Consider the following 27,504-nt stretch of genomic DNA (forward strand, 5'->3'; position numbering starts at 1 on the left):
CTTGTTTCTACAACATTGTACCAGGAATTCTGAAGCAGCCCGAATAGTTCAACAATCTTGAAGGTTTGAAATGAAAGGTAAAACCACATTTTTTTGTAAAAATTATATATTTCTAGTGTCAAAAAAAGTTTCATTCTAGATACTTAACAATACTTTTACACAAGACAGAATTTATATCTTGTTCTTCATAGTATCACAACAATAAACAATAACAAAATGATATTTTAGCTCTATTTATAATAAAACAGCACTAACTGATTCCTTTGGATATGGTGACAAGAATCAGGACGGCTGTCATAGGAATTTTGATTCATTCACAGGAAATGAGAGATGATTTGACAGCGTGGAATAACTTAAAATAGAAACAAATTGGCATACATTAATTAATTTATTTTTATTTATTTATTTATTTATTTATTGATAAAAATTATATGGAAGAAATATACAATATAATGGATTCCAAGACATGGTGCTTCAAGTGAGCTAGTATGACCCAGGTATGTATAGGAAGGCTACAAAACAATTCAGTAGGTATCACATTTGAAATATGTTTACAATGAAATAGTCTCTGATCTTTGAAATTCGCTCAAATAATTCAAGAATAGTTTTAGTAATTACATTGTTTTTACCACAGACACATCTAAAATGAAGAAATCTCATATGAAAAAGGAAGAAATTCAATATGTAAAGCTGAAGTATTTTTTCAACTGAAAATGTGTCTATTTAATGCATCATTATGATGTAATATTTTTATTATGTTGATAATATCACGTAATTATTCTAATAATATTACGTCTATTTAACGGCAATCGTAGGAAATCAAAACTATCAGAATTTACTGAAACAGAGATCACTGATCGATTGAATTTCCTTTGCAGTATGAGGCGAAATAGGATGGGACCTATTGCTTAAAGTGGGATCCGAATCACTTCTCGAAATTATATCCGACCCAATACTACCTCCATTGGAAATCAAATCCAGGACCACATGTGTCTTCGGTATGTCGTCACGAAAAGCCACCCAAAATCTTTGCGATATAATGCTTGTAAAAATGGTTTCCTTGCAAAAGTGGGGCGAAAACTCCCATTTCTCAAATTCGTTACATGAAAATCCATTAACCTACGACTTTTGTACCTGGATGTCATACTTTTACTGCTAAATTGAGACGGTTTTAGAGAACCGCTTTATTAAAAGCGAAGTACGACCAATATCTCGAAGATTATATCTATTTAACGAAACACCAACAATTCCATTAATTGCATTTTTTCTTATTTGTGTGTACATTACTCATGCACTTTAAAAAAATAACTATTATCATCCATCCAATTATGTGACACCTATGACATCAGTTTTGGTTGTTGTCTACTCAAACGCTAACCATCGGACACATTCATTCCCAATCCCAAAGAAGCCAGTCAGTGCTGTTTAATTGATAGTTATCACTAAAGCCCGGATTTTATGGCAAAACACCATAAATGTCATATTTTGCTTCTTTTCAGATTCTTGTGCAAGAGAATATCAATGTGATGTTTTCAAGATATCTCTCTTACTGCTTCCTCTATTTCTATTTTTTCGTTACATGCGAACGTACCAAATTCCACTTATAATTTGCACTTTCAAGGAAAAAATATAAGTTTTTACCAGTGATATTAGTTTGTTAATCACATTTATAAAATAATCGGAATACTGAGCGAGGAAAAACACAACTGGAAACTAGAATAGCGTAAATCATGCATAAATTGTTTTAGAGTAAGTAACATATAGTTAAAGCTGCGTAAAGTGTTTAGAAAAGCTGACAAATACAAGATGGGGAGATTTGTTAATGAATATGATGTAAGAATGTTTTCAAAGGACGGTTCACTACTTCCTCTGCAGTTTCCAGTATATATATATATATATATATATATATATATATATATATATATATATATATATATATATATATATATATATATAAAGCCACAAAATATAAACACTGTAAATTAACTATAATTTTTACAATTACAGATGCAAGGGTTCCATTTTAAAAAAATGCTTTTGGGCTTTTTGAACATTTCAACGTTAATGTAGAGTTCTATCGTTTTTTCCCCCATTGTAACACGAAATTACATTTAATTACTGCATTCTGAAGAGAGGAAAAATAAAGGTTACCAACAAAGAGAATCGATCGATCGATAGGAAAGAAAACGAGCAAATCGCTGAACGCAATGGGTTTTCTAATTCGAAAGAACTGTTTGCAGAGCTATTAGAGTATTGTTTTACGACAAAATGCTCTAGTGAAAATTTAATTATGTTTGCAATAACTTTCTGAAAACATAGCAGTTAGACTTAATGGAACAAAATTATCATTTAGAATATAAGCATGAACTAAAATTTCAGCCTTTTTGGAATTAAAGATACTTTTTACACAGAAGATAACATGGAAGAAGTGTATCTATAGCTATATAGAAGACACGACCTCAAAATAAGTGTATTACGGCCCTCGCGGGCAGAGGAAAATCGTTATGCCTATGTTGGCTACACTGCCGTACAGCTTAGTTACTACTCTATCCAGCGAGCCCAACCACGCGTCAGTACGACCACAACTGCGGCCACAGCAACGTCTCCCGTGAAAGATGTCGATAAAATCTGCCACCAATTGCGAGATTCGCAGCATTTTCCATTATCTCGTTGTGAAAATCTTCGTCTGAAGTTTTTAACGAGATCAAATCAATTTATGGCGAAGGAGTTACAAATCGTACGAGTGTGTTTAAATGGTGTCGGGAATTTAAAAACAATCGTACTGATGTGCACGATGAGCAAAGAACTGAAAGACCATCCATTTTGACAGATTCGCTTGTTGAAAAATTAAGGAAGCTGTTCGTGGAGACTGCAGATTGACTTTGGATGAACTTTCGGTGATGTTCAGATCTCTGCTGCATGAAACAATCACACAAACACTCGGATTTCATAAACTGTGTACAAGATGGGTCCAAAACAGTTGACAGAGCAGCACAAATTGAATCGAATTGCAACCTCCAAAGACTTTCTGGAGTGGTATGGACTTGAAGGTGATGATTTTCTGCACTCTATTGTGACAGGGGATGAAACTTGGGTTGCTCGCCTTCAGACTATCATCTATTCACTTCCTGAAGATGCACATAGGTGGAAAAAAAAATTCAACTGACGAGGAAGTGAAGGTAAAGTTGAAGAATTGACCAAAGGGGTGGGCGGCAGACTTCTTTGACCAAGAAAAAAAAAAAAAAAACCTTATCCCTCGTCTCACCAAGCGCATCGAAAGAGATGGCGACTACGTAGGAAAGTAGTTCACATATGTACTGATGTAACCATGTTTAAGTTTTGTTTTAAATAAATTTTTTGAAACCTACAAAAATCTAGTTCATTTATTTGCTGGACGTACCTCGTACACAGTGTTTATTAAGGCCATTAAAATTCGAGCGGGAGAAGGTTATAAACACCATACTCAAGTTTCTTATTTCAAATATATTAACACGAAACAAAGAAAGAATATGTTTTAAATAATGAACTTTTTTTACTGTTAAACTAACACTATACAGAAAATAGGGATTTATTGCTTTACTTATGTAAACTGAACTTATATTAGGTTCTAATAGAATATCTGAAACTGACAATAAAATGTTTCCCGAACGGAAAACGAATGTAAATGACGTTTGTGACTGTTTCTCGGTTTATGATATTATACTTTTTTTTCTTGCATGTCTAGTTGAATTTAGCCAACCTGTACACCACTCATGACAAAATGTATAACTTCTAGGATTTTGGTACGCTGGTTAGGCAATCAACATTACCCTTGACATCTTGGGTTGAATAACTAATGCTTGTTGGCAACTAATTAAATGCTTGTTCAGAAACTAATAAAGATAGTCAGCCCCGAACTGAATACAGAACTCGTAAGTAGTGAATATTGTAAGGGTCATATTTTAACTGCGGAATCCACTACAAGAAAATACAGCTGATACTTGCATAAGAAAATATTAAAAAGTCAAAAAAGCCAAAATGTCAGTTTTCTCCCCAAAAATCCGTCTTTTATGTGAAAACAAACCTTTTTTTTTTTTCATCTCCATCTTACAATACAATGACAATACATACACTGGGTATTCATGTGAGCTAAATACATATTCAATTATTGATTCTGTTAATTTTGAGCTTTGCAATTATTTTTATACCTTAGCTTTACTTATCTAAATGCCTTAATTATTATAGTTTTACCGTAATTTTCAGAAGATTTTGCCATGAATTCCGGGATTTAGTTATCACTGAGCGAGCAAGAGAGATTCGCCAATTTATCAACATATCTTCCATTCCTCTTAAACTAAGATTCGTACAGTCAGTCAGCCATACAAGGTCACTCAACACAGTTAAGTGTTCCCGATACATAGGGTTTAAAACGGATACAGCCAATTTCTCACATGACAACTAAGTATCTATTAACATAGATTCGCACGGGAATTACTTCCGAGCTAGAATCATTTCAAAATTGGGATGCCTGATTTTTAAACTGATAAATCTTTCAAACTCTCGAGGTATACCGATGTCAAACGAACATTAGAAAGGAAAAGAATGGACACCCACAAATCAATCATCATCCAGGTATTGTTATCCTCAAAAGAAAAAAAAAAAATAATTATCTTTACGTTCTAGAGTAATTTTTGATTCTTACTCCTGTGATACATTAAGAGATTCTCCACTTCTTATGAGAGATTCTATTATGCACGACCTGCCTATAACACTATTTTGTCACTTAAATTTTGTAATTTACTAAGTTTATCGTTCGTTTGGCTCTGTCATATTACAAGAATTTCATTATTTGCTAGTTTAAAAATCGAGCGCCTTAACTTTCGAACGGTTTCAGCTCGGATGTGGATAGGTTTCTGTTTATTTGTTTTCATGTGAGGAATTACCTTTACTGTTTTGACCACATTGAGCGGAGATACTCTATAATAGATTTCAAATAAAGTTAGAGAGTCTTAAGACAAGAGTCTATCCTCGGCACTCCTTTCTAACTAGAGATAAATATATACATGAGACAACAAAGATCACCGAAAATATTCAACAATAAAAAATATTTTTTAAAAAAATATTCGCAATATAATCTTTACAGAAGAGGCAGATTTTTTTTTTTTCAATTATACAAGTGATTCATAGAACTTATACCGAGAAATATACACAGAAATTCTTTCTCTTCTATTTGAAGAAAAATTTAATACATATTGAACGATACTGGTATATTAAAGATAAACGTTGCATTTACATTTTAAAAAAAATGTTCTTAACTAACTTATGTTAAAGTAGCTGTGTAGTCGAATCCCGATTTCTTTTTTCCATAGAGACCTTAGTAAGATGATATTTCTGACCAACACCTCCAATACCACAAGTCATTATTCCTTTTACACATCTCTTTTATTAACTTATACAGCATTATTATTAAGAGTACACAGTCCTATAAAACTTAGTATGAAATTAAATGTACAAATCAGTATTCTTACACCAGAAGCTTTCAATCTGTAAGTAGAAATTTATTGGTGAGCAGTAAAAGAATATTTGTTGAATCAAGGAGTTCTTGTATCGATTGGGGCAAAGATTTCACAAATACGAAATAAACATTATACTTTATGTTATGTATTATAGTCATATAAATGCTTCATTAATCGGTATTTCATTTGGTTATTTCGTCCTCACGGCGATAGGTGATGACAAAACTTTTCGTAACAAAACCTGAACTTTAAGTTTTCGGCTGATTTAGAGACGTTTCAAACATGGTTCGTACACACAACACGACTAAGGACATTCCATTAAAACTTACGGATGTCGTAAAGTTCAATATTCGTCGACGTGAATCCCTGAATGAAAAGGCTTAAAAACCATTGCTCCCCATAAATGATAACTGAAAAACATCGAGAATTCACAAGTATTTCCTGCTGCCTATATGTAATTTCGAAGTATTTGTATACGTACATAAAGAAAAAACTCGTTCATAAATAGTATTGACAATAACTCACTATATACACAACAACTCCATTCCATACATACTGCTTGCAACCTGAGAGAAATTACTTATTCTCTGCACTATACAGTTGGCAAAATACATATAACTTGACCTATATCCTGTAAAGTCCCAAATCCCATGGATAATACCATACTCACATTTATATTATTCACTGCAAGTTATATAAACATACAACACACACATATGGACAACTTATCTATTCACAAACATGGTTTGTTTCATAAAGTATTTTGATACACGTATAATATTATATTTTTCAGTGTAATTACCCACGGTTCTTCTAACACCATTCTCTGAATGTATTAAACAATACTACAATACAATATATCCAAATTGTATCCATAGGGCTGGTCCCTCTTTCCGTACTACTGAAACACAAGTCACAATCACCATATACTGAACATAAGGCTCTGATATCCTGAGGTAAAGATAAATACATGAACAGTTCGAAACTTACATTATATTTATGGCCAGAGACTCATAGCTAAGTGTGGTGTTAACACTCCCATTGTAACACTCGCTATTAAGTTTATGCTATGGTTATCAAACAACTGTGTTCCGGATATGTAACGGACATTTTTGCCTGGATATTCAACAATGCAGCCGGTATTTTCATCTAGACCTAAAAGAAATATACCGGTTATATTAATTAATTCTCAAGAATAAATACGAAATAAAGTAAATCTTTGTTACCGTATATTTGCATGAATCTTCATGTATTTCCACTCATTTTCTTGCAGCGTCTTTCTTTAAGTGAAATATTGTAGTTAAAGGTAAGTGCTCATATTTTTAAATGTCCTTTAACCCCATCTTCTTTTCATTATGTATCTACAATTTGTACTTTAATTTGTGAAAATAAATAAATAAAATTTTAAAAATAAAATAAAATAACAGTCACTAGTCTAATACGCTAGTCACTTGGGTACTGTAATCAGATACACAATATTTCAAACATGCGTAACATTGTAGCACGATCATCAAACTTATTATATAATATTATAGACGGGTCTATTTAATACTTCGACATTTTTTTTTCTAAATATTAACACAATTCAATCAACAATCAATAATACAATCAACACTATTTCACGCAAATATAAGGTAACAAAGATTTTTTATAGTACAATTTGCGTAAAATGGAATCGGATAAGTTTTGAATAAACTCAGTAGTTATACCATAAGAAACAGCTTTTTATTCAAATCATTGCATTCCTTCTAACCAATCATTTCCAACTTGATATGCTGTGCATTACCACTTAAGGCTCTTTCACAGTAAATTTCACAAACAGACGCACGAAGACAAGAAACCTGACATTAATAAACACACTGATGACAGGCAAACATCAATGACTTAATCGCAGTCGTGGGTTCGTGACTACTGGCATATTTTCCCCTTCCGTTCTCCTACCTCGTTTCACATCTCCCTCGTGGCTATGTGGATGTGCTTCGGATCTTACTTTAAGCTGTAGGTCCACGTCTCATATAGCCTCGCTACTGAATTCAAATCCAACCCTACCTCGTCCCTTCTTCTCCCTTGCCCGATCTGTTTCCCTGTTCCAACGTGCTCTGACGTTATAAATTAATTAGTTGGAATTTGCTCTTTTCATTGTTCTAATGCTACAGAACAAGAAACAATAAGTACTCAGACCCAAATACTCAATATGTACAGACATCTAAGAAACTTTACTTTAAAACAAATAGTAAACTAAGCGATGTGAAGTAAAATGAAAGAAAAATTAAAGGTTTCATTTGACAGCATGGAATTTGCTCATTTTAAAGACTAATAAGAAAATCCACCCCCTCCCTAAAAAAAAAAAAAAAAATAATGGATTCAAATAAATTCTTGACTATTATTTGACCATTGAAATAAACAGATAAAGAAAAACTACGTAAGTCAACTTGCTTCCACTGGCCTCATTACTATTGGCTCCTTGATGGGCAACCAGGGGAGATTTCAGGTTTCCCCGAGAGGGGATTTTCAAAATACAGAAGATGAAAAGAAGACTGCAAAAATACTTGTAACCCACATTAAGAACTATTAGCTGTATAGTCCCAAGAAAAAATCCTCTCCTCTCTCGAGCTATCCACTGAAATCACCACTACACGCGACTCCTGTTAAGTTCGTTACAAATACCTCGAATAAAATATGATACTGTCAATAAGCTCTTTTGAAATGTGTAATGTAACTGTAAATGTAATGATAGTTTATTATTTGATTTAACAAGTGTATTTTCAAATAAAAACACACAAATAAACTTAAAATATTATGGCTTTATATTTCTGACTTCCCGCCATAAAAGTTGTTTGGCTGCTGTAAGATACGACCACGTGCGGATGGATATTTGTTTCAATGAGTGGATTTGTTTACTTCTGTTCTAATCTGTTGATCGACGATGTATAGTTTATATTCGTCCGAATTTAGTAAGTTCCGTAGCGTATTATGCAGTCATAATAAATGATTACAGTATGATGCTATTCGGCCTTACACCGATCATATCACCCATTGAGACTAAATCATTTATTAAACAATTGAAAAGCCTGATAAGAAACCATTCCACGAGAACACACAGGGTCCATACATAACTTTGACTACTATTTTATCAAAAACTTTCATTAGCTGAATTTTTAAGTTTGAAATCCAGCCTCAATTGCAACATGTGAAATCTACGTATCTATTGTATTAAGCTTTGCTGGTCCATTATTTTGACATTAAAAGTCGAGAAGGGTAACTATGAGAATTCGAAGATACTTTATTCAGTTTCTCGATAAAGCAATACTTGTCCGTTCCGAATTTCAACGTTCAAATGCAAAACGAAAATATCTAACTAAAATGGCCAACAACATCTAACCCAAAGATATACATAAGACGAAGAAACACACGTTTTGCAGATTTTGTGACTGCAATTGGGCTTCAAACTTAAAGCTTTTTAAACTTCATCCAACTGTTATATATAACCTCAATGATTAATAAAACCTCGATGATGACTATCAATTAGTCTAGTACAAATCATTATTCTCAGGAGAGTACAGCAGTTTCAACAGAGGTATCATCCTCTCCCTTCAATCAACGCCTAATGTAGACAACATGGAAGGATCAAATATGTCTCGTTAATAAAAATAGTTTGACGAGTATGGTTTCTTTTCCTCATACCGTTCCTTCTCAGTCTTTCTTCCATATTTCATTCTTTCCCTAACTTTTACTTTATTAGTTCAGCAATATATTAGTTCATTCTGAACGATGAATTAAACCATTAAAGGCCAAGGATAGAAATAATTATGGCTTGAAACAATTAGTAGTTGAAGGGTTGGATGTAAGAATTAGGTAAGTCTACTTTTAGAATTTTTTTTAGCTATCTGCTTCTTGCTGAAACTTCACGATGAACACTGTATGTAGGTACCTCCTTTGCACTATAACATTGAATATAATTATCGGATCCACACGAGTCTTGCACACAATGTAGAGGGATTTTCCTACTCGAACATATGAAAATCTCAAATTCGCTAAAAATGGACCTACCTGGTTCTTGCATCAAACCCTTCAATTTTGTAATACAATAGACTTAGTTTGAAAGAAAATAAACAGAGAAAAATGTACATTTCACCCATTCAGCGTTGCGAACAATTGAAACATTTTATTTCTGGTCGGACATACATTTATTTTCTAACAACTATCAGTCCATACTAAGTCTATATTAATTGTGTAAGTCTACACTAGTTTTGATCAATAAATTATTTCTTCCACTTCACTTCACAATAACACTTTTCTATTATAGTATTTTTTTAAATAATACTTGCACTTTCTAGTGAATCCAATATTTACATAATAAGGCATATCTAAGAAGTATCCAATAGTAAAGTAACATAACTAGTCAATAATTTTGTAAGGAATGCCATGAAGAGTATATTGCAAATGCAGTGAAACATTAATTTATTGCACAGATAAATGGTCTGAGAATGACAAGCTGTACATATTCTTCTTTCCTTCTGAAGGTGAGATTACATGTCTACTATGCCATACAACACAGTAGTATGCAGATTCCTTGCAGATTGTATTCCAAGAATAATATGACATGAATACTTTCGAAATGATTTTTTTTTTCCCCGATGCATTTTAAAGTATTAAGAATATTATTTATATTATGTGTTCCATTGTAATAGATAATGTATATCACGAGTACATGACCTACGATACATCCAATACAACTACAATAATTACGTCTGAATTCTTTCGTTTTCTCTTATTACCTTTACTCCACTATTTTTTTCACCTGGGTCTCTCAACTCCTCCCATTATCTTTAATCCGTCAATTTTTCCATCTAGTTCTCTCATTTCCTTCCCCTATCTTCATTTCACTATTTTTTTCCATCTGGACTGTTTCATTTCGTCCCACTATCTTTATTCCACCAATGTTTCCATCTAGGTTTTCTCACTTCCTCTCACTATCTTTATTCCACCAATTTTTTCAAGTAACTTTTATTTTCTCGCATTACCTTTATTCCATTAACTTTTAAATCTGAGTTTTCTTATTTGCTCCCACTACCTATACTCCACCAATTTTTACAACTGGGGTTTCTCATTTACTGTCACAATCTTTAATACACCAAATTTACCATCTAGTTCTCTCATTTCCGCCCGCAATCATCATTTCACCAAATTTTCCACATCGATTTTTTTCATTTCCTTTCTCTATCTTTATTTCATCAATGTTTCCCCTCTTGGTTCTCTCATTTTCTCCCATTATCTTAATTCCGCCAATTTTACCACATGTATTTTCTCATTTTCTCCCACTATCTCTATTTCACTAATTTTTCCATCTGAGTTTTCTCATTTTCTCCCACAATCGTAAGTCCACAAATTTGACCATCATCATTCACTCGCATTTATCATCCATCTCCTTTAGCTAAAAAGGTATAAACGAAGATGTTACACTAAAGATTTCCTTTCGTTTTATTTCAGAAGTGCAGTAATCTTACCCCACTGTTATGGATCCAAAATCAAGTACATAACAATACACCTGCTAGTGTTAAGAGACTCTATCTTTGTTACTGACCCTTAAGAATTAAAGTTCTACGTTATTCACTTACCTGAATACTGAAGAGTAGCTCCTAAAATAGAATCAATCAGACTTCCAAGAAAGCCTGCAATACCACCTATTACTATTATTGGCCACTGCGGCGGACAGGACTGGAGAATACTAGAGTCTACCGTATACAGAATTGATATGTAATACGCTATTCCTATTAATAATCCTCCTAAGAAACTAAATATCAATCCAAACACCGTCACACCACCATTTGTACCTACAATGAGATTGTACTATAGTTAATATTCATATCAAGTTGATTTACTTCAGTTAACTTTTCACATAAAATAGAAACATTCTACGCAAGTAATTCCTTTACTAACAAGGGATGTGCGTGATCTCGAACGCTCAGAATCGCACGAAAATGTGCTTAGATTATATGTAGCTCATTCCAAAAATTAGTGGTGTGAGTCACTTCCGTGCAAAACGCAGCTGTTGTCTGCTAGCACCATTCGACGGTGACATGTTGTACCTGCACGAACAAGTACTTACTCTAGTTGTGAAGAGTATAGCTGCAGTAGAAGGCCTTCTTTTGGAGTGTTCGGTTGTGGGTTCGAGTGTAAAGAGCGTGCATGGTATCATGTGGCGAATTATTCCCATGAGTATTGTCGAACTCTTACACGCAAAGTTGCGACATGTTGAATATGGAAACATACTCGGAGTCGAGGATATGGCGTTCAGAATATGTTATATAGCATATTAATTCACAAATACCATGAGAATAACGCAGAAATGTATAGGTATAGTGATTTTGAAAGATAGGCAAAGCCCATGCCTGAAGTTTGTCCGTCTAGTAGTACAAGACCTTCATCTCCAGAGCAACAAAACCCTTCATGTGAAAGTGAGTACGAACCATCTGCACTCAAAATGTCGAAGGCCAATATATTACAAGATATTGACAACATACTGGAGGACATTTATGAAGACTATTACAATCGTGGTTTCAACTTCTTAGCAAACTTATGAGGCGCTGTAAGTGCACTCAAAGTAAATCAAATTGCAAGGTAAAATTAGATTATAAGACTAGCAAAAGACAAGATCGAGCTCACTTCAAGGGAAACAAGTTGTCACAATTAAAAACGAGTATGTAATGTCACAATTTGATAGGGCAAGAGCGTATGGATCTTCTGCTTACTAGTGGCTTCTACAAACGTAGGCACTAGAAATGTCTAAAGAGGTTGGCCTATAGAATTTCACAGCTTCGATTACTTTTATCAACAGGCTGAATATGGAATTCTTCCAGGTATATTACTACGTTCGTCACAAGTAAGGACATACAAGAACATCATAGTATTCGTCAGAAGGCACAAGAGTTTGTGCAAGAAAAAAAAAAGTAACAGACGGGAATGTGGACAAAGAAAATGCATAGAATAGTGACTGAGGCGAGAAAACTACAGCTGGTGTGTTGCAGTCTGTGCACAGCTCTACATACAGCTATACAATTGATGTTGCGTTATCAATGAGTGGTAAATTAGCTAACAAGCTCTATATCTGTTTCCAAGAGCCACAAGGTATATTTGGCTCAAATGTTTCAAAGAAATTTAAATTAACATGTACACAAAACATTCATGTGGAGGCAAGCAAAAGTGGCAAAATGACGAAAGAGCATGTGAAACGTTTTCTAACTATCGTCCTTGGTGAACATGTACGTGACAATACGAAGAGCCCAGTGCTGTGTGATTCCTGATCAGGGCATAAAGATCATACTCTGTTAGATGAAAGTTTTCCGAACAAAGATGTTACGCTCTAGATATTGCCAACCTCTTAATGTGTACTTCTTTAGGCAATATCAGCTCTACGTAAGAAGGATCGTTGATTTTATAAGACTACAATTTTAAAAACCACAAGTAAAGTTACACGATCGTCATTTCATCATCATACTTTACTCTGTGCTATACAATCAACTTTCTGCACCTAAGTACAAACCTATGTTACAATATGCTTGGCAAAAGGCAGGTTATAATTTTGACATACCAATATCATCGTTTGAAAATATAATTAGTGTGGCATTTAATATTGGACTGTTTGAATGCAGAAGTGTTGTTGAATGTGAAAAAGTGGCTTTAGTCAGATGTGCATTTTGTTCTGTTCCACTTTGCTTTGATCACTTCATTGAAATCCCACGCCTGCAATTTGAGGAATGAATAGCGAGGAAACATCATTAAGTTCAGTGGAAAAGGTTTGTTATTCAGACTGCGTAATTATTTTAAGCAGGGGAAATATAGCAATTGGTCACGACATTGCAATATGCGTGTTTTTGGTTCTATGTTTCTTCGTGTTATCATATCAAAGTTTCTCTCTTAGAGCTTGCATAGATGATCATTTAAATATCTCTCGTGGTAGACGCGCAGTTTTGCATGCATATGGCTCATCACAAAAACAGTGAGATGAGTGATTTATATTCTATGCACATTTTCGTGCGATTCTGAGTGTTCGAGTTCACGCACATCCCTTGTAAGATAAATATATTCCTGTGATTTTAAAGTTGCACACATAGGAAAAGAATTTACACATATCTTTTGGAAATTTATCTATTTAATGAGTTCTATTTTCAGAGTTACGTCAGAATGTCTAATGAAAATAAGCTTCCTTTGTTGGTTATAATATTGTTTGTTCATTGTTGCTGAAAATAATGAAAATCTATATGTTCTATAACGAGTTTCGTATGCAATCTAGTTTAATCAGTTAACTATATCACAGTTACGAAAGACATATTCTAATACAAAAGATTAAAATCTTTGTTACATGGATTGCAGCACGTTAACAAAATTGATCGTAATATTTAATAAAAATTAACGTCAATTGTGTTTATTGTTATAACAGTTTATTCTGACGATAACAAGAAGACATGTGTACACGAAACAGGCAGACAACCAATCAAAACTGTTCGTTTATGTTGCACTTCAGAAATATTTACTCTTGACATTTGCTCGGAAAATATATACGCGGTTTAAGAGTCGTCAATGTAACCAACATAGCGACTTAGCGATTTTTGAAGCTCTTTGGCAACAAAATAAAAATGTCAGTGCCTACTAACCAACCTGGCAATCCTTTTCTCAAAGCTTAATTTATACAGTTACACTGTACACCTTGAGTAATGGGAAAGTCCCTTCTAAATATTTCACTAGAAAACGCAGAAAGCCTGCAAAGTGGTGCTTACAATTAAATTATTCAAGAACTGAAGTCCTCCTTCTAACGCTAAAATAATGAAGAAACTATAGTTACAAAATGATCGTGAAACACATAAATACTTTGAAATTTGTGAAACTAAAAAGGAACTTAACTTTACAATAAAATTAAGAGATGCTGAACAGAGGACAGTAAACAGTATCATGCCGGAAATGCAAACCCATTTATTTATTTGTGTACTTATTTGTTACTTATTGTCTTATTTCCACATAAAAGATCGGTTCTTTGAATAAAATATTATAACTAAAAATATTCTGAAAAAAAAAGTTAAAACAGTTTATTTTTTGTAAAAATTGCTCTATTGTTTTCCCCAATAATAATAATAATAATAATAATAATAATAATAATAATAATAATAATAATAATAATAATAATAATAATAATAATAATAATAATAACAACAACAACAACAACAACAACAACAACAACAACAACAACAACAACTTACCTTTCGGAACCCTTTTTAAATTGGTAACTAGAAAAGGACTTCCATTTCCAATTACTGTTCCTAATTCAGATGCCCATGTATCACCATTACAACAAGCAATCGCACCTGCAATTACGATTAACTGATTACATTCAGGGAAGAAAAAACGAAGTTAAAATATTTCAAAATTTCAATGATGAATTGGTGTTTATATAATCCATTTCGAAACTCCAATAAAAATTACGCAACATTGGAAAACTGCTTCACTGTCACTGGTTCACTGTTTACCAGTGTTTCGTCTTCACGCAGAAACGCAAAAAACTTGGAAATCCATTTTTTTCTGATTTTCTGGACTTTATGTGAAATTTTCTAACGAATAAACTTAAAGAATATCTTAAACAACAGCTTTATTTGTGAGTTGGCTTTGCAATGACATAAGGCTCTTCGCTAAAGCTGACCATAACTTTTCTAAATTGAAGTGAATAATGTAATACAATGAACATCAACAATTTAGAAAGTGAGCCACATAGTACTTACAAAACAATATCATATGAACTAATAATTGTTTCCAAAAGCCTCCCTATAGTATGTAAATTTGGCTACCCAACAATTATGACGTCATAACTTGTGCACTCACTTTTCTGGTGTATACGAAAGGATTGGAAAGAGTTATTGGTTTATTTAATACGTATTTTGTAGATATTACGTGGGTCGTTTAATATATAAATTCCCCTAAGCTATAAAAAAAAAAAAAAATTTTAAGATACATTGTAAACTACACAGACATGCGTAGGTGGGTTCCTCACTTCTCCACTTAATCCTCATTGAGATTCAGGCATTTGTCCCATCGTTGCACCAATCTGTCCAAATCCTTTGGAAAAGAAAACTGGGCTCTGGCTATTTAACATTATCCTTACATTCCGCTTCACTTCTTCATCTGTCCCGATGTAATGAGCTGTACACACCAGCTTTCCAAAGGCATGCGTCCACCGTCCATGCTTCTGAATTTATGATGCGAGCCCGCGTTTTCCAAATAAGCATTTTCATTCCGCACTTGAGCGCACGCGTTTTCACGTCTGATAATGAATGGATTGTTGCTCTCTGTGGACGAAAGATGACGCTTGTCAAGCATGTGTTTTTTTCTAATGGCATTGCTTTGTACATTTTTTTTATAGGGCAGGGAAACTTACATATTGAACGTCCCTAGTATCTCGCTTACTTTTTATATTTTTAATAATCTTGTTGTCTTAGTAAATTTTAAGAAAAGTAGGAGTGAAGGCTTAGCGCAGAGCCTACCACTAAATGCAAAAAACAGATTTCCTATGCTCGAATCTTCAGTTTTTTTTTTTTTTTTTTTTGTTTTTTTTTTAAACACTGAAGATAGAGTTCTTTCTGTTTTAGAAGTTTTTCTTTATCTTTGAGGCTCGTGCCAGCCTATTATAGTATTATTGAAGTCTTTTATTATTGTAGTCGGTGTATTTAATAAGACATTGAAATAAAAATTGAGAGAATAGAAGTACGATGAGTGAAAGACACTGTACTCACGATCTCCTATGACTTCTAAAATCTTCGTTAAAATTGTTTGCTTTTTACCTCTCAAGTAAGGGTAAGCAGCAACGAACTGTCAGCATAGACAATACCTGTGCTAAGCTGAAAATAATGTACACTACCTACATAATCTATTATTAAGAAACCAAAAATTATATAATTCTTCTAAGTCTAATCCATTTCTGGCTTGGCTAACACATACGTGATAGTTGGTTCTTACTGGCAGATCAGTAAAGAAATACATTTAAATTATCTTGGCTCTTCATGTGTAGCTAGCTCCTGATTATACAAAATCAGTTTCTATGAGGACTCTAAATAATGCTGAGCTGTCCTGTGGATCACAAGTTTGTATAAATCTGCATCAATCCAGCACGTGTAAGACCAATTGCAACGTTCGCTATAGCCATTTCGGAATCTTCAGATACAACAGCCGAGGGAGCCGCAAGACATTATCAAATGGCCTTTAATCTGTATCTATAACTTTGGTACTTAATAAATAAATAAATAAATAAAAACAGGCAGAAATGCAGAAACTAAGATACATGGGTCACACCAAAATCGAAATGGAAGGGACGTACAGGTGTGCTCATGTGTGAAAATAAAAAAGCAACAGTATTATATTTACACTTAAGAAAATGAGACAAATTTTTCGATACGTAAAGTTTACTTTGAAAATTTCTTATGAGCCTTTTCTTGACTATGTTCTTCACAAATATGTCTATAATCAATACCTTGTAATCAGTGATTTATTTGTGGATTTTGTAGAAGGGGGGAATTTTTATAAAGGATTGCTACTAAAACGTGAAGTTGAATTATTGTACTTTATAAAAGATGATATAGCCTATCAAAGGGGTATTTTCCCTGGGAAGACTGAACTAAGAGACAAGGAAGTCAAAACTTAGAAGGGGGGAAATTCCCAGGCTTCCCTGGCTACAAATAAATCCCTGCTTGTAATCACATAAATGTATCCATAATTATAGTCACAGCACATAATAGAATATCTTACCAAGAATTCCCATTCCTAGCCATGACGATCTGTAATCTTTAAGAAAATCTATTGGTTTCTCGCCACAACCAGAGTCAATAATGTATAATAAAGCCAATTCAGTTGCCATTCCACCATTACAAAGCACCTGGATCCAATTACGTTGACCTCCTATAAAGAGATATAAATATGTGATAAGATCAACCTTTAGAGCGGATGTATCAAAAGTCAGGGGCCATAGACCAACTCCGTTATTAGAAAAGGTACCGAAAAATGGATAAATGCTGACGGAAATAAGAGATTTTCAATATAAAATGATAGATATTTCCCAATCGTGCTAGCCGTTTGGACTCCATACTGATAAGGTGTCCAATATTAAATGAAAAAGCAACGTTCCCAGTCAGTAGTCTGTTCTCCCTCGGACCCTCACCATACTAACAGTACAACATTGTTGGGTAACGGATTTGAGGTGTTCTAGGTTCCCTCACAAAACAATGTGTACGTTTCATTAGTTATTTTGGTGTGTCTTCACACATAGTTCGAACAGCCTGATGAACTAGAAACGTTGCTTTTTCATTTAACATTCGGGACTTTTACCAGTGTCAAGCCCAAATGGCTGGCGCGATAGGAAAATTTCCATCATTTTAGATCTTTACTCATAACGAATTTGGTTTACAACCCCGCACTTTCAATACATGCGGTATAATGAACGGGTAATGTTAGTTTGAAATATAGAGCAAACATCTTTGTTACGAAAACATGTTTCCCCAGCTTTCATTGAAAATAAATATTTCATGAGTATTTAAAAAAATGCTAACACAGACTTGCAACAAAGTGAAGGTTAATTAAGGATTTACTATCGTGAGAAATCTGTCACTACAACTACACAGATTATATGCATGGTTGGAAAAAGGAATTCCGAGGCAACCACGGATCAACTATTTCCCGGGATATAAATGAAACCATCACACAAGAGCAACGAAAGTAATTTTTCAGTGCTATGTAAAGTGTTTTCACTAATTTTAGTACTGTACTTCATTTATATAATAAGTATACTAGGTTTCAGAACAAGAACGCCTCGGTTCTTGGAAATCCATAGGACACCACCACGCCTCTGTCTCTTGTCAATAGGCCATAAATCTAAGAAAATAATATGCGACCCTTGGTTAGAAAGAGGAAAGAAGTTGCCAAACGTCCCCTTTTCTCCAATTTCTTTTATTTAATTTATCACAAAGAGTAATAACATTATGTTTGTTTTTCTTTCTTTTCTTAATTCTTCTTCTACCTAATGACATCGGACATTTGGCAACATCCAGCAACCGCCGTCTTAACAAGGATTGGGTTGCTCTTTTGGTAGTGGTATGAAACAAGGCTTTTATGTTTTGAAACGGACAATATACAGATTTTACGTAAAGTTTATTTGCAAAGTATCTATCAAAGAGGTTTGTTAAGCAATTTTTATATTGGGTTCTCAACAGATGGATGGTCTACAACAGATACATAGCAATAACTGCTACGATAATAATTAATAAGGATTATGTCAAATAAAAACTTGACGCAGAGGAGATGGGTCGATTGAAAATCAATTTAATGTTCTTCTCTAACATTTTGCTTTCGTAGACATAATGTATTATCAATAGTTTTAAATGCTTTCAATGAACTTCATTTCTTCGCACGAATTAAAGAATTTTCCCCACTATAAATTTTCGGATATTAAGAAGCTGAATAAGTTAAACGATTTAAGCTCGTAGTTTTAATTTACAAAATCATCGTTTCATTGGTAAAATCTATATACTCATATTTTTTGATATTTAAATTTGGACTCTGCTGTACCTGTTTTTTTTTTGTTTTTTTTTTTTTTTAATAGGGTTTTATATATATAACGCTAGTTCATCATGCACTTGAGAGTATTACAGCAATTCTGATTCTTCTTGTTAAAAATTTCTAAGACCTACAGGCCAATATTAGATAACTTACTTAATTAGTTTTAAGGAAGAAAATTTCTTGAAAAAGTTTGTATAAAGAAGGCTAATTATTGAAGAAGGATTATACGCATTAACTAAAAACATCCATGTCGGTATATGAGTTTAAAACTCTACTGAATACAAAGGAAAATCAGAGTGTATAAATTAGCAGGAACAGAAAATGAACTAACAGCAAATAATGAAAACAATCACAAAACAAAAAGTACACTCTAAGCGCTTAATTACCAGAAGGTAAGCTGATCTACACCTAATTTGTATAGTAGAATGCAGGGTCTATATTGTATAGCAAAAGAGGCACACTAAGTGTAAATTGTGTTAAAGCTGAAATAAGTGATCGTTTTATAAGTTCTCTGATCAATGTGTTTGAAAAGCAATTACGAATATTACAGTGACAAGTATTTTTCGTGTGAACGAGTGTATATTCATTTGTGAGTGTAATAATACGAAGAACATTGGTATGTATTTTTCTTACATTTGAAGCCTGAACGTTAATCAGTTGTTCTTATTGGGCAATTATATTTTTAATACTTGTGTGCTCCTATTTTCAAGATAGCCCATTCATTCTTTATTTTGCCAAGAGTCATTGAGATTCTGATTGAACATAGACAATAGAAATGTTCTCATTATTTTGGTTACGATTAGCTTTGTTCTTTGAGGAAAAAAAAAAGTTATGATTATTGTTTTGTTAGAAAATAATTTGTTTAATTTTGAAACTATACCTGACGAAATAAAACCATTAAAAATACTATTCGCTACACAGTCTGCACATTCTGTTGCAATAGGCGTAACAGAAAAGATGATACTATTCAGATGTTAAAGGAGTACTATGAAGAAATTAATGCGGAAGAATATTCCTGGAAAGGTTGGTCCTGATACCGAAATTTAAAAGAAACTTACGGGAAGATGTCGAGCAGTTTCAACTATCATAAAGGCAGAATATGTTGGGCGGAAAATGGTTATGTGTAGCACTGTCTCCGAATAATGAAGAAGAAGAAAGTTGATGAGAGAAATAAAATTGCTTTTAAAATGAAAAAATGAAATGAAATCTTTGAGCTTTACGTCCCACAGTTATGCCGGTTAGGCTAAAGGAGACGGTGATGATGAGTAATGGATGAAATGGTGGAATGAAGAAAGTGGGAGGAAACGGGAGAACCCCGAGGAAACCCACGCACGCGGTGTTTGTCCAATAAAAAGTTCACTTGGCAGAGGCTGGGATCGAACCCGGGACCCCAAGCACCAGAGGTGAGCGCTCTACCACAGCCACCGCGGCCCCTGCTTTTAAAATGATTAAGCAGAGTGAATACAATAGGTATTTCCGAATGATTACAGTTTTATGTATTTGAAGATCATATAGTATGATTTGTAAATTGCTGCTTAATTAAAAGTGTTATAAGCATTTTTCGTATTTATTAGACAGACGCATAAAATTCTTTACACACATATTTAATATATAAAGTATTTAAACACCCCCCAGGTATATCCGCATCTCAGGAGGTTGCAAGGCTACGGAATTCGGTCTTGCGACTCTTCCAACTGAGTTTCTCCACCCATTCCCGGCTGTGAAGAATTTTTACAGGGTGGCCAGTCTTAATATCTAAATTTCTATCTAAATTTCTATCTATCTAAGGACAAACATTTCTTGATCCTTCTAGAAATCACAATTCAAGGAAATAAAAAGATGCAAGTGATGGAATAAATATCAGATGATTAGAATATAATGACGTAATTACATAATTTAATAAAGGTAAAAAGTAGGCCTACTTTCAATTAACACAATAAATTGAATCCATTATATGAACTAGCTAATCCTTAATAGGCTATGGTTTTCACTCTTCAGTTTCTATTTACATGTTTAACCTCGCTAAGCTAATTTCGTTAAAATAGAAGAAAGCCATATGTAAAGTCCTTTTTGTCTAAAGCTGGAGGTAACCCTCTTCGAAGTTATCTTTGTCGTTAGCTGAATTCACTTTCTTAAGCAAAGTTCGTTGACGTAATTAATCCTTATTATGTATGGAAGGGTCTTGGAGAAAACGAAGTAACGGATGTGGTGTTAGTTGTGTGCATTGTCCATTCTCAGCATGGCACTTGACACAATGTTTCACATTTATCACATGGCTATTGGTTCATATTTGTGAAGACTACTCTCATTTCACGATAATTTAGAACTTGTTTTAAGTCCTTCCAGTGAACCTTTTTTTTTTTTTTTTTTTTTTTTTAAGTGTGTATCCATTCGTGCTTCAAGATAAAGGATTATCTTTAGTGACTTATTGACAAATCATCCATAAAAGGTATCCCCGACGGTGCCGTACTCCCGTGTTTAAACGATACCACAAAATGTACAGACGAGTTTTACATAAGGTCATAAAACAGGCAAAAATGTTAGAGAATGATACTTACATTGGGAAAGCTTCCAATAAAATGAAAGCTACATGGCAAATTATTCGGAAAGAATCTGGGGAACGAAAACCCTCCTCTAAGATAACTAGCGTTTCTTGTCAAAATAAAATTATTAAAAATCCGACTGAAATTGCAAATGCTTTTAACGATTACTTCACGAATGAAGTGGAAAAGCTTATCACTAATAACGTGAACAATAAACTACCTAGCAAACAATACGTTAGTAGACATAACGATATTTTCGAAAAATCATTGTTCTTGCACCCAGTAACTAGTCAGGAAATCTTAAATACTACACTGAAAATGAAAAATAAGAGTTCTTCAGGATATGATGAAGTTCCTGATAAAATTCTAAAGCAATGCTCCTATGAAATTGCTGATATCTTATGCTTTATAGTAAATAACTCTTTTAGTAGTGGCGTTTTTCCTGAGGCATTGAAGCTAGCAGTTGTTAAGCCCTTATATAAAAGTGGCAAGAAAGATCTTACATCGAACTATAGACCAATATCATGTCTGTCTACCTTCTCTAAACTTTTCGAAAAACTTATGTATATAAGACTAGTTAGCTTTCTAAATAATTTTAACTTAATATCTCCTGCTCAAAATGGCTTTAGATCAAATAAGTCTACTGAAACTGCTCTTTACTCCTTTCTCTATTCTGCTTTAAATTCAATAAACGCTAAGAAATATACAACCGGCATATTTCTTGATCTTAGCAAAGCTTTCGATACAATTGATCATCAAATTTTACTTAAAAAATTGCAAGATTATGGTATTAGGGGAAATGCTTATGACTGGTTTAAATCGTATATTTCCAACAGAAGGCAAACTGTTGAAATTAACTGTCAAACTCAGGGAGTAAGCAAATGTTATTCAGATACAAAAGAGTTAAAATTTGGAGTTCCTCAAGGTTCCATCTTAGGCCCTATTCTATTTTTAATATATATAAATGATTTGCCACAATGCTTAGACTCTGCTAAAATTGTTCTGTATGCTGACGATACAAATATTTTAGTAACTGGAGAAACTTACGTTGAGTTATGTAATGCAGTAGATTCCACCATGTCTGCCGTCAGTGACTGGATGGATAGAAATAAACTAATACTAAACACAACAAAGTCTTCGTGCATGTGCTTTCACGTAGTAAAAAACGAGATAAGAAAACGCCCTTGTGTAACAATTAACGGCAAAAAGTTGAATTACGTCTCGGATATAAAATTTCTTGGTCTTTGGGTGTCAGATACATTAGATTGGAAAAATCACATTCAAAAATTATCTAGTAAATTGGCTCAAACCTGTTACATGTTAAAGCTTTTACGAAATAGTGTCAGTCAGCATGTTCTGCTCACAACTTATTTTGGACTTTTTCATTCTAAATTGAAATATGGTATTATATTCTGGGGATCTACTGCACTGCTAAATTCCATATTCGTTTTACAAAAGAGAGCTTTAAGGTTTATGACCGGAAGTAAACCTCGAACTTCTTGTAAACCTCTATTTAAATTTCTTGAAATCTTACCTCTTCCATGTTTATATATATATGAACTTCTAAAATTTGTAAGAAAAGATATACAGACAGATACAAGCAGCTTCCGGTTGAACTCAGATATTCATATGCATAATACAAGACAAGCCTCTGATCTTCATGTAGAGTCCTCACGTTTAAAAGTACATAAGAATAGTACATTTCCTATGGCAGTGAATATTTATAACAAGCTTCCTTCCACTTTAAAAAACAAAACATCTGGTTTCAATAAAGCAGTCAAGTCCTACCTACTCGAGTACTGTTTCTATTCTGTAGAAGAATATCTCGCCTGTAGTAAATAAGGTTTAATGTATATATATTTTGTATATCTATAATGTAAGGTTTTATTAACTGTTTTGTTGTTTTATATCGATGTATGTAAATTAGAATAATGAAAAATTGTACCTTTTTTTGTACATAAATTCACACTATTTTAATATTGCATGTAGATCTAAATGTATACATATGTACACATTCAGTGTTCTTATGACGTGTCCAACTCATACGTTCACGTTGTGAACAATTTGTATGAAAAAGGATGAAAATAAATACAATACAATACAATACAATCCTACGATAGAGGAAAACTAGGAGTACTAACTGCAACTTGTTCGTTTCATTTGACCGAGATCTCGCTTTTAGATGCCAAATACCCAAACTCTTCCTGTTTTACTTTTTCATATCAGAGAAATGCTGGGATCGACACTTAGAAAAGCTCGAGCCACTTTCTTACTCATTTTATGTCATAAAATGTAAGCAGGTATTTGGAATTGAGATAAAAGTATACGTGCAAGATGCCAACAAAGGAAACAATGTAAAGTCTAGTCTAGTGGCATTTTGATGTTATGACATGTCCAACAATCGCAAGTTTTCTCACCTTTCTACATATGAACTTATACATAAGAATATTAATTAATAATAATGACCTCAGCTAAATCTATTATCCATAAAAGCATTATGACGCAATTTGAAATAGAAGAATGCAAAATATTTTCTAAGAAACCTACAAAAAACAAACATTTCTTGATCCCGGTCGTGTGGTAAGAAAGTTCTTTAGAGAACTCTTTCATTGCACTTATTAGACATAGCTGTCCATCAGATCGTTGCACGGATTTTGCTCTACCGTAAGTTCCTCTGTTATTTTATACTCATGGCATTTCCCAGGCCCGTATTCTAAGGGGATCTAGGGGGATCGGCCCCCTTAAAATTTTACTGACCCCCCTAAAATTTTCACGGTAGGCTTGCAAATGAACTATAATATGGTTGTATCGGGGCTCCCTAACTTCTATCGCCCTCCCCCTACATTTTTGGGCTGGCTACCGGCCTGGCCTTACCCTTTAGTTATGATTTAGTCTAGAGTTGAAGAACTCTTTCGTTTTATGTGAGCCGCAAATTGAAACAACATAACCTAAAAAAGATGAACTCGAAAAAGTTTCCTAATTACTTTTCGTTAATCATCAACAAAGCACAACTCCATAATCGAAAAAAATAATGTATATTATATTTAAGATAAAGAGGCATATATTTAAGATATAGTGATTGAAATTAAAGAAAGAATATTTTTATTGCTGCGGGTGGTTATAATGTAGGGTAAGTTGGGGTAAGTGGGGGACAGTTTTTGCAACGTTCAACTACTGTACTAGTAATAGTTTTCGGATTATGAAACTGAAAGTATGGTCATATTAACTTTGGTTTGTACACTTGATAAGCATAGGGTTCATTTTGAAGCAATGTAAATACTTGTTCCGTAATAAAATATTTATTAAAAATCAGTTACTGTCCCCACTTGCCCCGCTTTTTGGGGTAAGTGGGGACAACCCTATTTCCTCCCATATGTTAACACAGGCAATAAAGAATGGAAAGTGGGGACAGAGTACCTGCTGTCTACTGCTGATAGGTCCAAGTTTCATATTTCTGCTGTAGTTCTAGCCAGAGATGCAACATTTTGAAAATGGTACTGTGGCAAATGTAGAAAAAACAAGTAAGTTGGCTCCATGCTATCCCGTCACCTTCTTTAGGATTACATCTTCCCAATGACAGTTTTCGAATTGCTAGTGCACTGCGTTTGGGAGCAGATGTTTGCGAGCAACACAGATGTCCTGCCTGTAGAAGTGTCGTAGACAAGAAGGGCCTTCATGGACTCTCCTGTGCCAATAGTGCGGGAAGACATTCACGCCACTCCAGCGTCAACGACATTATCATGATGGCACTAATTTCAGCAGGAGTTCCTTCTATATGTGAACCGTTGGGATGCAGTCGTGCAGACGGCAAGAGGCCAGATGGTATGACTCTAATACCGTGGAAGAAAGGAAAAGCACTTCTATGGGATTTTACTTGTTCCGACACCTTCGCCCCTTCAAATATACATTCTTCCTCAGCACAAGCTGGCAACGTGGCTGCTCGCCGGGAAACAGAAAAGCGCAGGAAATATAGCAATTTACACGACAAATATTTTGTCGCTATAGCTGTCGAATCGGGTGGTTCATGGGGTCCCGAAGGCCTTAACTTTATAAAAGAAGTTGGTCATCGCATTCGTTTATCGTCAGGAGATGCTAGAGCAACCTCGTTTCTACTGCAACGCATCAGCATGGCAGTACAAAGAGGGAACGTTGCATCAGTTTTGGGAACGCTACCCTCTGGTAAGGAACTGGAGGAGATCTTTTGTTTGTAATCTCGGCGAAGGTTTGAGGATGCTGTTGTGAGGCTTATCACAATAACGTGTATTAGTGAATAATTATATTTTAATAATCTGTAAAATGTAAATTGTGCACTGTTCAAGGAATGTAATATTTTGTAGTTTTGCAATAATAATAATAATAATAATAATAATAATAATAATAATAATAATAATAATAATAATAATAATAATAATAATAATAATAATAGTAATGTCAATATTTCAAAAATATGTTTTATTTTGTTCAGAAAACTCTGATATTAGTAATATTTGCTGGACATCATTTACTTTTCTCAGAAACATTGAAATAATGAAAAATATGTTATTACAGTTTGCCCTGAGGCTTGATATTCGGTACTGGGAAGTGGAGACAAACAAGATAAGCTTTAAGGTTTAGTGTTGTACATAAAAAAGAGCTCCTGATGAGGCACGTCTCTGGATTATAACAACCAAATACTGAATACTAACAAATGTACTGCTGAATAACAGTTCTAAAAATGGACAAATAAGAATAAATGTAGGCTACACACAGAAGCCTATGTAGATTCATAGGGCGTTGCCTTAAAAAGTGATGACTATTACTGAGCATTGTAAGGCATCTAATACAAATCTATTTATAGTTTATAGGATACAAATAGATTCTACACAAAACATTGACTGCATGGACTAGATTTGAAACCTACAGTTTTGCTATAAAGAAACGACAGTGTTTATCAATATCAGCTACAACTGAAGACTTAATTACGAAAGGTATCACACTGTCAAACTTAATAGGGCCATAGAAAATGGTCCTTTTGTGTACAGTATCTACATCTTCTCGAAATGGAAAACGAAATTGCATGCCAATTCGTTCAAGGAACTTCATTTCATACACATTTTTGCTAACTGACTTTATGACTCTGCCAATATACCAATTTTTCACTTAATCAGCTGCTCATTTTCTTCCACATGCTCTAAGCGAGGCATTGCCATTGCACTGCCTTTATCATCTTCGATGTATTATCGGAAATACCTGCATCTGTGTCCGCGTCCTCACTTACCCTACAGATATCAAATATGTGTCTCCACTTACCCCACAGATATAAAATTTGTCCCCATTTACCCCACAGGTATAAAATTTGTGTCCCCGCTTTCCCCACTGTATAAAAATGTGGGGTAAGTGCGGACACTTTAATTGTGCAACATAACACAATACATTCAATTTTTATAACTACCTAAGCATCTCTTCTTAATTGTACAATGTTTTCCCCTAGTGTTTCTATGACAATTATCTCAGGATAGCCAAGTGCTGAAAGTTCTACGAAAGTTGATTGCATGGTAAAACATGGACCCATTTTTGGCTTAGGGTTATTCTTTTATACTCTTCATATTAGTTAAAACCACTCTACCAGACGAATGGCAGCATGTTCACAGTCTTCAAATTTGCAGAAACTGTTTTCATACTTTTAACCAGATTTTAGAAAACGCGCCTGTCCCCACTTACCCCAACTACTCCTATATAATTACTTGGATTTTATTCCATTCTTAATCCTCCTTTGTTTATAATTTAAAAGATGAGCATTTTTAAAAAGTACTCTTAATTTGTAATTTATTTCCTATATCCGAATGTTAATAAATATATAGTTTGTAAGTTAAAGGGAATATATTTAGAGTATGAAG

The 27,504-nt window shown here is 33.8% G+C and overlaps 1 protein-coding gene across 1 annotated transcript in view; it reads right to left on the reverse strand.

Moving 5' to 3' along the window:
* Positions 1-401: 401 nt before the first annotated feature.
* Positions 402-27,504, reverse strand: part of LOC145671073 (transmembrane protein 19) — an 83,328-nt gene continuing 56,225 nt past the window's right edge. Inside the window, exons 5-8 of the mRNA XM_081739809.1 lie at positions 17,283-17,432; positions 14,750-14,854; positions 11,114-11,329; positions 402-6,650 (exon numbers count right to left, since the gene is read on the reverse strand). Of these exons, the coding sequence (XP_081595935.1) occupies positions 6,493-6,650; positions 11,114-11,329; positions 14,750-14,854; positions 17,283-17,432 (629 nt within the window). The 3' untranslated portion in view covers positions 402-6,492. The remainder of the gene's footprint in view (positions 6,651-11,113; positions 11,330-14,749; positions 14,855-17,282; positions 17,433-27,504) is intronic.

Source organism: Thermobia domestica, chromosome 15, assembly GCF_964235325.1.
Source record: "Thermobia domestica chromosome 15, izTheDome1.hap1.1, whole genome shotgun sequence".
NCBI lineage: Eukaryota > Metazoa > Arthropoda > Insecta > Zygentoma > Lepismatidae > Thermobia > Thermobia domestica.